General features: G+C 47.3%; 1 protein-coding gene across 1 annotated transcript; it reads left to right on the top strand.

Annotated features, from left to right (window-relative positions):
- Positions 1-4,091: 4,091 nt before the first annotated feature.
- znf800b (zinc finger protein 800b) lies at positions 4,092-16,095 on the top strand (the record flags this gene model as incomplete). The annotated part of the gene is made up of 5 exons (XM_080851034.1): positions 4,092-4,215; positions 8,426-8,521; positions 12,080-12,223; positions 12,704-14,690; positions 15,871-16,095. Coding segments are annotated over 5 exons (2,352 nt in total). The 3' UTR covers positions 15,872-16,095.
- Positions 16,096-16,287: the final 192 nt, after the last annotated feature.

Here is a 16,287-nt window from a genome sequence, read left to right as displayed (position 1 = left end):
GTCGAAAGAAAGCCATCGATGTCTGGACCCTATGCTCACTCGGCCGCTACGTGGATGCGTCCTAGCCGTCCCTACGAAATAGCGAACAGATCCCATATGACTGATAACTCTGGCCGTTTCTGTGCCGTACTCTTTAAAGAAGACATACATTGTCAGGCATATTTGTCATTTCTTTTAAAACTTTAATTCCTTTCGTGAAACCATGGCGTTCTTCCACAGATCAAGGCACCTCATCTTACATGGCGGGGGCTGATGTGGCGCTTTGGAGCACAATTCATTAAGTTTTGTAGATCTAAGTTACGCAACTGATCTTCACTTAGACGAACGGTTCAAGCGTCCTGCACCTCCTACATTAGGACATCTACTGAGAGAACGCGAATGAATGATTATTTTGTCATTATCAAATTAAATAGTGCTCGTAAGGAATATAATCGGTGCCATTTGCGTCACATCCCGCGTTATACGTACGCCCATAGGACGCTTGGTTTGCACCCAAGCGAGGATCATTTGAGTGCGACAAAACTGTCGTAGTTGTCATTGATGTAATTGTTGGATTTAAGTTTTTTATATGCACACTTGGGATTCTGCCATTGTCCGCGACATAATTTGAAGAAGCTACTGGATTTTACCACACGTTTGAAGTGCTTCCTGTTTATTGCGCAAGGAAGTGGTGCCCTAGTTGTCGCTGTTAGTGTCGTGCTCTTGCTAGGTAAAGTAGTTGTGTGTGTAGTTTTTAGTTCTTGTAATGAAACATTCTGGACCATCGATGTGTAGCTTACCTCACGATGGAGATAAATCTTCCTCGACCCCAGTCCCCTGAGAACTGGTCACCTAAATGCAAGCTATGAAGGAGAGTTCGAAATGATGAATGAAGAAAAAAAAAAAAAATGCAAATATTTGTGTTTGTGTAATTTCGTGTTAAACCGGCGGTATTGTTTGCACTACTTTCAGTCGGTATCGTTTGTTTAGGTCTTCAAGCACCTTACTTGACTGATTAAGCCAAACCTGATACTACCTGTGGCTAGATAGAAATAATGGGCTGGATGTAGTATTATTCACATCACCTGGCCCTGAGGTGGATGAAGATGCAGGTTAGGAGTGTAGTCTGTGTTCTGTGGAACTACCTCTGTAGTCTTGAATCACATAATATGTGAGTTCCATAATATGAACACCCGAGTGTAGTGTTCCATGAAGATGGCTGGGGTGAGTCACCTCCAGTGGTGATTTCAAACCAGTGGCCACTTTATCTGATGCAGCTTAGGCAACCTGTGAATCTGTTCAGTTGACTAAATAGGGTAAAGTGATTGATAAGGTCCAGCTGAGATGTTATTTGCACAGGCAGGTATACTGTTTTGCACAGCAGGTTGCCATAATGACAGGCACCCTGCCACCCCCCACCCCCCCATGGCCCTCCCCTCCTCCCCCTTTCCTACCACAGTCCTGTGGCTGCTCTCAGCCATGCCCTCAAAGAAACTGCTTTCACGAGCTACGGCTTGTTGTTGCTCTCAGTTCAGTCACTTTCAGAGCAGCCATGGGCTGCATGTGGTAATTACATGCTAATTAACACCAAGTTGGGTGTTAGAGGTGAGCAAAGTATCAACAGCAGTCAACTTGGCATATCATCAGGTTAATCAGAACGAAGTGAAATTGCAGATGGAATTTTGGTGCTGCTGGGTTGTGTGAGTGTGTGTTTGAGCACAGGTGTTCAGCTAATGCGATTGGCAATGAGATGTTGGTTATAGTTAGGCCTAAATGCTCCCCAACTTATGGAAATAGATTTGGATGCCGGTTCCCCCGACAGTTTCAGTTCAGCATTTCTCACAGAGGCGGTTTGGTTCCTTTGTGTGGTTAGTTCCTTCCTTCAAGTGTTTTAAGAGTGTTGCACTACTTTAGCTTGTCTGTCTCCATGGAGACGAAGACAAGTCGCCGTAAGGTTGAGCATCTTAGTACAATGACCTGAATCACCATGCCATCCTTTGCAATTTGTTGACTAATCTGTTGGGCATTACATCACTGTTACTCATCCATGTAGGTCCAAGGGTTACTGGAGATACACCCCGTTTACATTCATAGAGGTGTGAGGCCCGACCTTCCACTCACTTAAAATAGGCTTATGTCTCTCTTATTCATTCTTCTGTTATCTCGGATGATTACGCTGTTTCTCTATCATCCTGAGTTGTAAAACGATCTTTAGCAGTCACGCATCCCGTTGGTAAAAAGTAAACAATAATGTAATTCCAAGTCTGTAGGAACATAATTTTCTAGCTTTAACCAAATCAAATGACTCTCTGGTTTTCTCTTGTTGGTTTGATTCCAAAGGTTCTCTCATCGGTTCCTTGATCATCTTCATTCAGATGGCAGATAGTCACATCCCGCAGTGACTTTATAATTACTCCGCTTTGCATTAATGGAAGGATTTTCTGACGTGGCAGCTGTTGGAATGAATAGGACAGTTTTGCAAAGATGACTTAAGTTGAGTAAGTTTAGTGTAGTTTAAGTTCAGTAATGTACACATAGTGCTTTGACTGACTTTTTCTCAGGTGTAGGCTAGTTGTTCAAGTGAATGCATGAACCATGTCATTTCTAAACCTTTGAAATTCCGTAAATTTAGGCACTGTGTGGATGTCCTTTGTCTTTGGCCTGCTGAGGCAGTCATTCTGAATCGCGCCTGCCCAGTGTTACACTCTCTGCAGGTCATTACGTTGCAGCATCATCAACTGACTATATGCAAACTACGCAATGATAAATAAATATATATTTATTAGGGTGTGATTGTATCTGTTGTATCCATCCCTTTCCCAAATTCATGCGTCAAAACAGATCATGATCCTTGAATATTCTGTTTGATTTCCAACCCTAGCTCTCATGCAATGTAATTTAAGGCAGGTAACTCACTCTTTTGCTATGCTGGAAAGGAGTTGGAGCCTCTAAAGCATGGAGTTTGTCTCCCCCATGTGGTAGTTTTTGGTAATGTTATGAAGGAGTTTTGAGGCCTTTGCTCTGTGTGCCATAGAGGTTGTGTGGCTTACTCTCCAGCCATCAGCAGTTATGCAAGCAATTGAGTGAATGGGCTTTTATACGGATCTCGTTTTTAGTTGACTTTACACTTATTCTGCTTTTGGTTTGACAATAAGAATCGTGATGCGCAGCTATTTGTGTCTGTACACGTAAGCTCTCAGATGGAGAAGTAATTCAAACAAGATGGCTTTTCATTGATTCAGGTGTCATTTCATTTGCATTGATTGTAAGCAGCAACAGCGACCACAGCCTTCAGTCAAATTGTGTTTTAGTTTGAACACGATTACATGGGATGCGTGTTTACCCAACACGTTTATCTTTCCTTCTTTCTTTTCATCCAAGGTCAGTAAATGAGAGAAAGGGGTGTGAACTGCACAGGTAGACAGTGGCAGAAGGTTAAGCATAGAGAGACACTTATCTATGGCCGGCTCTTCGCACTCGAGTGGTGAAGGTTCGACAGCATCTCGGGGCAGAGGGTGGATGTTATGTGTGCGAGGACTCTGGGGGTCTCCAACAGACTGCTGTGATCTAATAACCATGCAGCGCTGCACATGTGTAGTCGACAGGCCCATTAATCACTCACGCTACCGCCGTTCCAGTATGTCTTCTACGTCTCAGATGCTTTTGCTGCTTGCTGTTGCATAAGAGCTTTCCTTGTTCAAAGTGCGAGTCGTGAAAAGTGAGAATTCATCAGTGTTGATAAAAGACTGTTCATTATGGATGGACATACAGGGGCCCCCTGTAATAACTATAAGTCATAGGGTAAGTCTGTAATCGTTTACATTCTATCGGCGGCACGTTAAGCATTGACCTGCACTAACCCGGCTTAGCGCTCGTAAACTTAAGTGAGAAAAGGTAGTAGAGTAGATAGTGACATTTGAGCGTCGGTTAGTGTACTGGGACAGAAAGGTCGAGTGTGGAAATCGGAAGGCATTTGTCCTTGAATTCTCAATGCAGGACAAACCCTGCAAATAGCCTACATTATTGGACCTCTGAGTTTGTTGAGAGGGGTGTGATTTTAAAAAGTGCTCTGCCATGTGATTGGCCAACAGCCCTACTGCCGTGACAGGGAGATGGAGGAGCCCACGCCGGAACAGCAAAAAACTTCCACCAACGACAAAGGATGCCAGACCGAGGCAGCCTGCAGCGGCAGTCCAGAACCGACTGGACCCACCTCCGGCTCAACCCACGCAACAGGTACACCCCCCTCAACCCGGCCCACCCACCCACCCACCCACAGCAGTCCAAACACATCCCATAGGGCCAGAGTCTACCATCACACGCACCGATTATCGATTAGGGTAACCCTCTGGAGGTTTGGAACGTTAGGGCAGCCTTAGGGTTTGAAAGTGCCCTTTGTGATGACCTTCTGAAATGGAGGTCCTTGAAGAGGTCGTGGAGGATTATGGAAAATTCCTCCGGCGACCGGCATCGTCAGCGGGGGAATAGAGAAACCTGTGACCCTTACCAAGGCAGGTCGCTCCCCAGAGCAGCCCATCTCACTCGGGACCCAGCAGGACAGTAGACACACTCAAGACACTACTCAGAAAGTGGGTCAGGCACTCACTTAGTCACACACACACATACATACATATGTCCATACACAAACCCCAGTCATGTGACAGGGGAAGTGAGGTATCTTAATCAGTGGCTGTGTCACTGGTGTCACAGCTGAAGATGTGGAGTTGACAGGAGAGCGGAGGAAAAGCTGTGCTATAAATAAGCCCTAATTAACTAGAGAGTCCATGTGAGGTGCCTGTTGCATAAACCGAACATGTGGGCTGTGAGACTAGTCAACTGAAAAGGGACCGCTCTCTCTCCATCTCTCTCTCTCTCTTGCTCTTTTTCTCTCTGACTGTCTCCTCTGTTCTCTCTCACCGTCGATTTTTTTAAGCGTTTGGCTTGCTGCCTGTTTGGAGTAGGGCTTGTCTCTTCTGATGTTATCAAGCCTCATTTTTGGCCATCTCATTGACTTATACTTTAAAGCCCGAGGCCTGTTTTGATCACGTTTCTTAACTTAACTTGCATAAGCTCGTTCAGGAAACGTGCCAGCGGTGGCAGTTGTGTGTTGTGACCAGCAAGCACGTGAGGTGTCTTATCTCTAAGGGCCAAATGACACTCGCTCTCAAGTCATTTTCTTCCACCTTATCTTTAGTCAGACAAAAAAATGCCTTGTTGGATAGCCTCTGCCAGCAGGAAAGGGTTAATCATGCAGCTTTGCCCGTCCTGCAGAATCGCATCTGATTGGCTGAACTTTGCCCCTTGACCCATGGGAGATCAGGGGGACCTGCCCCCTTTGATTAGTCCCAGCATGTTGTGAGCGGTGGGGGGAGGGGCTCGCCCTGAGAGTTTGAGCGTGTGTGTGTGTGTGTGTGTGTGTGTGTGTGTGTGTGTGTGTGTGTGTGTGTGTGTGTGTGTGTGTGTGTGTGTGTGTGTGTGTGTGTGTGTGAGAGAGAGAGAGAGGGGGAGGTGGCAGCAGAATTTTTTCATTAAATCTGCGTATTAAACAGGGTGATAGATTTAAGCACATTACTGCACTCAGCAGCTGTTTCGAATCCTGCACTTTTTTCTTTATTGACTAAGATCAAAGTAATAAAACACAAAGCTGGAGAGGATGAGAACCCAGTGCCAAATGTCCTCTCTTGGTACTGGTGTGTTGTGCCAGAAAACTCATCCAGACAGCCTATTTAAACAGCACCAACCGAGTCCTGAACTGCAAATATCAGGGGGGGGTTGCATTTATCTCCTGCAAAGTAAACAAGATATCGACACATGATATTTAGCAATATTGCAAGGTTTTTTTATGATGCCACAAAGCACAAAGTCATCTACAACGGCACCTGATGTGCCCGTAGTTTTGTGGTATAATTTCCACCGTGTCACAGGAATAGAGGACGAGTCGTCTTGCTGCACTTCAGTTAAAAAAGGCTGCATTAGCACTCATTAACAAAGAGTATTTTTGTCCATTTTTACCAAGTCCACAATATTTCCACACAGCAGGCCTTTTCAGTTTGCTTGTAACTATTCCCCTGCTGCCTTTTTCTGTACATGGCAGCTTAAAATAGATGCGTGTGTAAGTGTGTGTGACTGTGTGTGTGTGAGAGATGAGTAGCCTGAAAAGTAGGCCTACACAGTAATCACTTGCAAATTAATTTGTTTCCGTTATTATGCTTATTTCTCATTTTGGATTGATCGATTGGTTTCAGATTGAGGTCTTGTTGGCGCTCTTATAGACCCTGATAGTGTATGGTGTTTCTGCACCGTCTGTGTGTGTGTGTGTGTGTGTCTAGTTCTGCGAGAGTGTGTGTGTGTGTCTGGTTGTGCGTTTGTGGGCCACCTCTACTGGTGGACTTGCCAGAGTAGTGGATGTACATGGCCATGGCCAACGTCTCAGAGAGGAAATGCCTTCCTTCAGCCATAAACTTCTGTGCACAAAGAACACCAGGGACTAGCATCCCAAACAAACACACACAAACACACATAGACACACACACACACACACACACACACACACACACACACTGGCATCCCAAACAAACACACACACACACACACACACACACACACACACACACACACACACACACACACACACACACACACACACACACACACACACACACTGGCATCCCAAACAAACACACATCAATTTGGCCCCCGAACGGGACAGCAAGGCCCATAAATCCCACTTGCACACTAACATCAATCTCCGGCAGCCGTCTCTGTTTTTTATCTGTAATTATATTTATGCTCCCGTCGACCCACGCAATCCTTGTCCCTCTTGTGCAACGCCCAACCCCAGTCTCTTGTCTCTCTGCCACTTCACCCATGCTGTTCTGTGTGTTGCTCTATCCTGTTGCCTTCAGACCTTTTGGGAAGAGGTTTACGTGGCACAGAAAGGCTTGCAGGAATAGGATCACACGGAAATGCCACCTTTGGATATTTAAACATTTGCACACGTAGAGATCGACAGGTGCAGGGCAGACCATAGGCCAACCAATTGTTTTAAAGACTCTGGCACGCTGTATTCTTCACTTGCACTGATGAAGGATTCATTGGATTATTTGTTTTCAATTAATCCTTTCTAACTGCAAGTGAAGGAGGCTCTTATTACTTTCCTCCATAAAGGACCAAGGCCTCCTTCCACTGGAAGTGCTCATATTGAGTATGCTTATATGTTATAAGAAGTAATGCTGAACAATGCGGACAGTCATAAGGCTTTGTGTGTGTGTGTGTGTGTGTGTGTGTGTGTGTGTGTGTGTGTGTGTGTGTGTGTGTGTGTGTGTGTGTGTGTGTGTGTGTGTGTGTGTGTGTGTGTGTGTGTGTGTGTGTGTGTCAAGGACAGGAGTTAAAGCCTGCAACAATTAACAGTAGTTGTGATGGATTGGGAAATGTCAGCGGTATGTTTACAAAAACAGATCAATGGCTAATCTCTGACTCATCTCGCTCAGACGGTGAGCATTCAGCGTCCTAGAAAAGGGCCTAAAAAGCAGTGAATGCCCTGGAAGAAAGAGCAGTCCTTGGCCTCCGTGGTGTCTCTCTAGCGGGTCTTTCATGAGGTTTGTGAGGGAGGCGTCTCTGAGAGAAAGAGCTGAAGGTCGGAAAAGTTACAGAACCCCGAGAGACCCTTAGAGAGAGAAAATGGGAAAAAAAATCTCGCTTTCCCTCCGGACGGTTGTGACCGGAGTGAAAGATAAGAAATTGGTAGACGCCGTTTTTCTCTCTCCTCCGCCCTCCTTTCATCACTGTGTGATGACAAATCTGAATTCTCAAAAGGTCACTGCAGGACCGAAGACACTTTGCTGTGGAGTTGGTGTTTTAACAGAGGATGCAAATGAAGCCACGTACGCCACATACCACTAAGCATGAAGGCTTAGATTTCCTTTCTCTTCTCTTTCGCTTTCACGGTCACAGTACTGCCAGCATTTGTCGGTAGAACAGATAGTCTGATCATATCAAAGGCCTGTGCTTTGATGGTTAAGAATGGAGAACATTGTCAAAGTGGAGCAGAGCCTCTCCATACTGAACGTGTGAATCTTCAGTCTAACCACACACCATCTCCAGTTTGATCAGATCGTTGTCTTTTATCTGTTGACACTGACACGACCTGGCAGATTTGTTTTAGCACCGAAAACAGTCCTACAGACTAAAGGGTCTTTCCAGGTATTGTCTGCTCTTTTTTTCTCTTTCTTTTGATGTCACCTCACAGTGTTGCAGTCTTGTTCACAGTGCATCTGCCTGTCATTATATGGAAGTGGAAGACCAGGCCAAAAAGAGTCCAAACAGTGTTGCCTAGTTCATGTGCAGGATTCTGACAGTGTTGTCTCTTTCTGTGTGCGTGTGTGTGTGTGTGTGTGTGTGTGTGTGTGTGTGTGTGTGTGTGTGTGTGTGTGTGTGTGTGTTGCAGAGTATTGCATGGAGCCTGGAGATCCTCCCCTGCTGCAGAAACAGATCCAGACCTCCAGGTCTGGTATCCAGCAGATTATTGAGTGTTTCCGCTCAGGTGAGCACCCCATCAGTTCTCTCTTCTGTATCTTCTCCATTGATTGTCCCTACAACCTCCTGCAGACAGTGCTTACCCCAAGATTCCTTTAACAGACTGGAGCTCTATCCGATGAGTGGCACTCCAGCTACAGTTTCTGTCTACAGACTATTTTTCTTCGCCGTACCATTAAAGGGAAATGCTTTATATGCATATTGTGAATGTGATATTTAAAAGAAATTGTGAAGTCTTCAATTCTGGGATATAAAAAGCGACATGACCTTGAAACTCAGGTTAGGCACGTCTAGGGTTTCCCACACATGGTTAAGCAACAGCATGATTTAAAAAAAGAAAAAACATTCTGTCTCCTCCGTTAGTTAAGTGGGTCAATCCGTATTCATAGCCTCCTGTGTAACCTTCTGAGGTAAGGATGAAGCAGTAGGGCCTCAGGCCTGCCTTTATTTCCCCCTGCACCAATATAGCAAGAATCAAAACAAAATCAAGTCAAGTATTGACATTGCCTGGAAATGACAATACACATGCAAAGCTACTCTACAGAACTTACGGTGGACCAACATTACCTTTGCAGATAATAATAATAATAATTCATGTTCATAAAAACTAATTATTAAAATCAGCAGCCTTGCAAATAACAATCAACACAAAACAAATAAGTAAGCCTAAAACGGAAACCCAAGAAACAACCCCAAGTTACATCAGCTAGCCAGGCTACAGTGCTCTGATCAATTGGAGCCTCTTCCACTGACCGTGCACTTTTGCAAATAGCTTTAAAACAGCGAGTGCACTGAGCATCTTATTTGTTTGAAAAGAATGAGCATGTTTGGCCACAGGCTGTGACAAATGCTCTGCTCTTCCTATTCAACAAACCTGACTGAGCTTAGAAGATTTAAGTAGGCTATGCAAATGTTGCTTCACCTCCTTTGTAATTGAATTACACATGTTACCACTGGCATAAACATGCAATCCCCCCCCCCCCCCCCCCCCCCCCCGCTAAATAGGATGACATGGTGATTTGCTCTATAACAGTTTTCATGTGGGCCCAGTGACCATTCTTTAGTTATTGCCAAAGGAGTACTCAGATCCACGTGCCAAGCAAAGGTAGCTACTAGTGTACACCAGTTGTTACTCGCGTGCCCACTTACTAAAAGAGGATATGGTCAGGGCAAATGGACATGCGTGAGCAGGTGGGAGGTTTACTCGTGGCCCAAGCTTTCTTAATTTACCTATTAGATTGAGGGTTTACCGTTTCAGTCCGTGATTGGCCTTCGTGAAAGGCTGTTGATATTTGCGTCCACAGCCAATAAAATGACACCCTTCCGTGCTCTGAGGCTGAATGGACAGCTAGACGACCGCACGGAGCAATTTGCTGAATTTGACCAAATGTGTATTGGATTAAAACCCTGGACTTCATCTTTAAGAGGGTCTGTTGCAGATTCAATTACATTTAAAATTTGTGGCAGGGATCTCCTTAAATCCAAGTGTAGAAAGCCCTGACGGATGTACTATATTTCTGAGAAGAATACCGGGCTGTGTCCTGACTTAGGCACATTTACTACACTGTGGTTTCAGCAGTGGGGGGGGGGGGGGGGGGGGGTCTAGGTTCATGGAGGAGATGTACTCCTAGGGACATGGTATCAACATTTAAATGGGATAGTTTGCAATTAGCACTTCTTGATCTAGATCAGTGTTTTTCAACCTTTTTTGCATCAAGGCACACTTAAGACACAGAAAAAAATCTCACGGCACACCAACAACCGGAAATGATATGAATATCAAACCCAATCATCGTTTCAGCCTGAGCATAATATACTCTAAGAAATAAGGGACACGCGTGTTCTATTTTTTGTATTTCATTAAACCTAACGTCATCCTAATGCCAAGATATCATTTTAGACCGGCTGCATTACCGCCACATACAGCTAGAACTAAATGCAGGCAATTAGAACGACAACTGTCATGGTATATGAGCATCGTTAAGCGCTAATACTTTCCAAACAGAACATTGTGCACCCGTAAGAATTAATATGCCGCCACGACGTGACATTACATTTATTATGAAATTACATAGTACTCACTTATTGCGAAATCTGGGCCTGTTTAGATGCACACAAACGTTGTATCCGGGCAGGAATTGATGAGAGGCACACACGTAATTCCTCATCAAGGGATCGCAGACGTTCTTTATGTTTAGTTTTTATCGCTGTTTAACTTGTAAAGCCAAGCTCGCACAAGTATGTACTAGAACTTTTCCCCGTGACAACCAAGTGCCTCTCGGTGTAGAGCAGTGGGTGACCACCACAACATCAGGGTTTTTCTCTCACTGCTCATGAAGCCTTTGATGAGCCCGACCATGGCTGCAGCTCCGTCTGTCCACTGAAGTCCTTTTTGGTTGAGATTTGGTTGAGATATTTCCTCCCGTTTTTTTTTTTTTTTACGGGAATTGCCTTGCAACAAAAAGGAAATGTTCGCGTATAGAAGCTCCATCCACAAAGCGTACGTTAGCCAGGAGTTGGGCATGGCCACTTATATCTGTCGACTCATAGAGTTGCAAAGCAAATTTCTCGCTGCAGCGTATCTTCTCTAAAACAACACTCTCGATGTCATCACAGCAGACATGTCATCACGTCTCGCTATGGTGTTATCTGAGAGGGGAACTTTAGCAATCTCCTTCACTGCATCTGGGCTTAGCATGAAATTGACAATGGCTTTGCAGGCGGGTTATATCAATGATTCAGTGTGTGGCTTTTTTGACTTAGCTATAAGTTCCGCGTCTAAATAGCTAGCTTCCAGGGCTCTCTCGGACACCTTTGTGACCTTTGTCATCATAGTAGCCTGTTTGACAGTGTTGTCACACATAGGCTACAAACAAAATAGTTAAAGTCCTTGTCTTGCAGCGCAGGGTGTTTAGTTTGCAAGTGGCGTTTAAGCTTGCTAGGGACCATGGCACTGTTAGCCAGCTTTCCCCAAAACTCAACGCACAACACTTTTTTTAATTGTCGCCTCAGTAAATCTGCCTATTATTTACGCTGCGTACCGCCACCAATAGGCAGAGGGGAGTATTGAGCCTTCATACCACCAACAGCGCGATGTCACACACACACACAAACACACACGTTGGCTCTTCGCGCACATAGTGATTTTTCTCACCAATGAAGTGACAATATGTAAAAAATGAATATTTTTCACGGCACACCGGACAGCCTCTCGCGGCACATCAGTGTGCCGCGGCACACCGGTTGAAAAACACTGATCTAGATGATCGAGCTGAAGATGAAACAGCTGACCCAGTGCATGTGTGTGCAAAAATGGAAAAACACAGCAAGGTCATTCGAAAAACCCTCCAGGTCTATTACCAACATGCTCCTCTCTGGAAGCTCACGTGGTAACAGCCAGTGACATGATCACGGAGGACATTTCCAGAAGCCTTGTTACGGGGTTGGGCACATAACTGTGCATCCTCGCCGCGTCTGCATCTGGTTTGGTATAGTGTGTCATGTGTGTGTGTGTGAATTTCCAGGTGCCTGGGTGCTAATGCTGCCTCCTTGTGTTCTCTGGCAGGCACCACACAGCTCCGGCACATCCTGCTGAAGGAGGTGGACACCATCTTCGAGTGTAAGCTGTGTCGCAGTCTGTTCCGAGGTCTCCCCAACCTCATCACGCACAAGGAGTTCTACTGTTTCCCCCGGCTCCCCGAGCCTGACGGTCAGCACCCTGCCCCTACACACACACACACTCACACAGACATACACAGACACACACACAGACACACACAGACACACACACACACACAGGCACAGACACACACCCACACACACACCCAGACAAACACACACACTCTCAAACAGACACACACCATTTCTGACAGCACACCTCATTAACCTTCAGGGAACCCACTGTGTTTTGATTTCCCTAAATTTGTTCTTTCACGCTCTTTGAAGCTGATTAGTTGTTTGACTTTGAAACTAGATGCATTATATTTGTGGCGTAATAGTGTCATTACTTCAGTGGGTGGAAGTTTTAGGCTTCTCATAAATCTACTTTGATTGAATTTGGCACTCTTATCATAAATATTCCGTGTAGAAGATCCATGGTCTTGCATATATGAGAACTGGCTTAAAAAGGATAAACACACTCTGAAAATACTCATCCCTCCTGTTTCCTTTTATGTCTTGTTATGGGCAGGCTCTTCGAGAGATGACCGACAGTGCGCAGCCACAAAGGAGCTGATTGAGGCCATCTACCCACGTCGGGATGAGTACGTGGTGCGGCTAGAACCCATTAGCACCAACCAGAACGCCATCTTCCAACACGTCTCCCGCGAAGACAAAGCCAGCAAGTCAAGCAAGTCCTCGAACGAGCATCACAAGGAGAAGGACAAAGAGAAGGAGAAGGACAAAGACAAAGAGAAAGAAGAGAAGCCCAATCACACAACTGACCCGGAGGAGAAACCAGGCACCGACGTGTCGGAGAGCGAGGCAGACACCCAGGAGGAGACCGAGGAGGACGAGGAGGCAGAGGAGGAGGATGTGGAAGAGGAAGATGATGATGATGAGGAAGAGGAGGAACTGCGGGGCCTGGAAGAGGAGGACGATGACGAGGATGCCACAGAGGATGAAGGAGTCCATGAAGGCGACAGCCCTAAGAAGGAATCGGACATTGATGTGAATTTGAGTGACGGGGCTGGCCCTGTTGTGCAGGGTGTGACCATCACCTGCTGCATGTGCGGCAAGGACTTCAACTCGCGGCAGGCCATCCGCCGGCACTGCCGCAAGATGCACCAGAACCGTCTGGAGGAGCTTCGCAAGTTCACGGAGATGCGTACCGTGCCCATCAGTCTGCTCTCCATGGTGAAGGTGCCCTCTGGCGTCTGCTCGCCCGTCAAGACGCCCTACGGAAAGAGCTGCCCCGTCTGCTATAAGGTCTTCGCCACCAAGGCCAATGTGCGGCGCCACTTCGACGAGGTGCACCGCGGCCTGCGACGAGATCTGATCACGCCTGACCTCGCCACCAAGCCGGGAGAGCCCCTCTCGCTGGAGACTAATGCCAGCCCTGCGCCCCAGTTTAACATGACCTCCGGCAAGTGCCTGGTGTGCAAGCGAAAGTACAGCAGCCAGGCGCGGCTCAAGAGGCACCTGCGCATCGTGCACAAGATCCGTCCGAAGCTGGCCACCGCCATCCCTCCTCAGACACCTTCGTCCACTGGCAAGAAGGCGGTCAAACGGCCAGCGTCGCCTCCGGTTGAAGTGCAACGGCGTGGCAGGCCGAAGAAATACCGACGGGAGGAGCACTTAACTCTCCGTAAGCAGCAGCAGCAGCAAGAGGAGGAGAACAACGACGGAGACGGAAGCCCTGCAATGCGCCGGCCGAAGCTAGCGCTAGGCTTCGACTTCAAGCTGCTCTACTGCAAGCTGTGCAAGCGGCAGTTCAGCTCACGGCAGAACCTGGACAAGCACATCGAGCTGCACACGGACAACGACAACGAGATCTTCATTAAGTTCTACCGCTGCCCGCTGTGTAGCTACGAGACGCGGCGCAAGCGTGACGTGCTGCGGCACATCACCGTGGTGCACAAGAAGCCCAGCAACTACCTTACCAAGATCATGGCCACCATCGAGAGCCGCGCCGTCAAGAAGCCCGCTGAGCTGGTGCTGAAAAACGGCAGCGCAAAGCGTAGCCAACGGCCCGCCTCGCCGCAGCACTTAAAGGAGGAGGTAAACGGCAGGCACGAGCCGGCCATCGCGACCACCCCCCAGAGCACGCGCAAACACGCTGACGCCGCGGCGGCCCCCCCCTCCACCCCGGTCACACGCAGGCACGAGTTCCCCCCACCCACCCCGCCTGTCACGAGAAAACACAGCCTGTTCCTCTCCAGCCCGCCGGTCACCAGGAAGTCCGACCACCACCATCACCACTCTTTGACACCCCACACACGCAAACAGGAGGCCCCCCAGCCCTTAGTGTCGCCCGTCGAATCGCAGCACAGCACTGAGGTGAAGGTCACCAAGAACTTCTCTCTGCACGCCTGCGACATGTGCGGCCGGGCCTTTGCCAAGAAGCTGTACCTGGAGACGCACAAGCGCAGCCACCGAAACGCCGCTGCAACCGCAGCATCCACTTCCGACGACCACCGCACTCGAGGAGTCAGCACGCGGTCGAAGGCCCTGCTCTGGTCAGTCTCACACCCAGCACTCACCTAGCCTTTCTGACATTCTTTCTTTCTTTCTTTCTTTCAATCATTTGCTATTTCGTTAATTTATTCTTTCAGCCTCTTTCTCTCTCCCTTTCTCCCTAGATAGTAGGGAGTAGTCCTGCTATTTAACTACAGATAAACAGGGCTCTCACCAAAATGCTTCTGAGACTTGGGCGGAAAAATGTTTAAGAGCACTTCCTGATAGAAAAAACTAAATTGAGAGCTTGGGCTGAAGTCGATTTTTTTGTGGGGAGGGAAAGCCCCTAGAGTCGCTCCTTATGAGTCAACGCGAGGCGCTCTGTCACGTCTGACACGACCTCTAAAGGGGCTTGTGGTGGGAATCTAGTGTGCACAAGCGAGGCGGTCGAGTAGCGTCGTCTCAAGAGGAGCCGAGAGACAGTCAGGCTTTAATGAGCAGGCCCAGTGGCTCCACAAGCAAACCCTGCCGTGCCGCGCCACGCCGCCCTGTGAAATATATGAGCCGACGACTGGGCCAGGAAATGAGGCCAAGCCCCCTGCTCTTTACCTCAAGGGTTTTTAACGACAATGCCCCCCCCCCCCCCCCCCCCCCCTCTCTTTCCTCCTGAGGGTCCCCATGTGTGGTCTATGATGAACTAGTAGTTGTAATGGAGGGGCGAGCGGGAGTCTTCAGAGAGGCTCCTCTTGAAATAAAGTAATTAAAGGAGCTCAGCTGTGTCGCTTGAAACGGGCCCTCTGCATGCGGTCGCGTGGTCCTGTCCAAGAGGAGACTGCAGACTGTCTCTAAATAACAGTAAAGCTTTGATTCAGACTCTTTCTCCCCAGACCTCTTATTTTCTGCATTTGCTGTCTGTAGGCTGTTAAGAGGCTAGACCGCCATGTCCCCTGTAGATACTGTGAACATTAAGCTTTGTTTTGTCAGCAAAAGTGTTTAGTTGATTGCCGTCGGGACCCATTTGGATTGCCACATTGTGGCTGTGTGTGTGTCTGTGTGTGTCTGTGTGTTTGTGTGTGTGTGTGTGTGTGTGTGTGTGTGTGTGTGTGTGTGTGTGTGTGTTTCTGTGGCTGTGTGTTTGTGCATGCTTCAAACACTTTTTTTTTTATTGACCACAGAACTCACAGCTGTTTTTCTCTCCCTTCCCTTCCACCCATCCCTCTGTCCCCCGTCCCCCTCCCTCAGATCTTTTCAGAGGACGCATCTCATGATCTCACACTGGAAGCCTCAACGTCATGCCAGACGTGAAGAGAGGAGAGCTTTGAAAAAGCTGCCAGCCTTGGACAGTGCTGGCGCCACTGTATTGTAAATAGTACCAAAAAATGAAGTGTGAGGGAGGAGGAGGAGACATGGCGACGTTTGTGTACAGATGGACTGGTTTCTAGCTTTCCCGGATTTCAGAGGAAGTCCTTAGGCCCCTTATTTTGGTTTGTTTATTTGTTTGCTGACGTTTTCCAGAACCTCTAATCTCAATATCTGCCTACTCGGCTGAATGTTTGTGTTTTTTTATGTATGAACAGGAAATGAGTTAACATTTATTCTTGCAGACTACCAACCTATCGTTGCGCTTTTGTTTGTCTGTGTGTTTTACACTGTCAAGGA

This window comes from Sprattus sprattus (genome assembly GCF_963457725.1).
Source record: "Sprattus sprattus genome assembly, chromosome: 14".
NCBI classification, from domain to species: Eukaryota; Metazoa; Chordata; class Actinopteri; order Clupeiformes; family Clupeidae; genus Sprattus; species Sprattus sprattus.
This window is presented reverse-complemented; position numbering and strand designations above follow the sequence as displayed.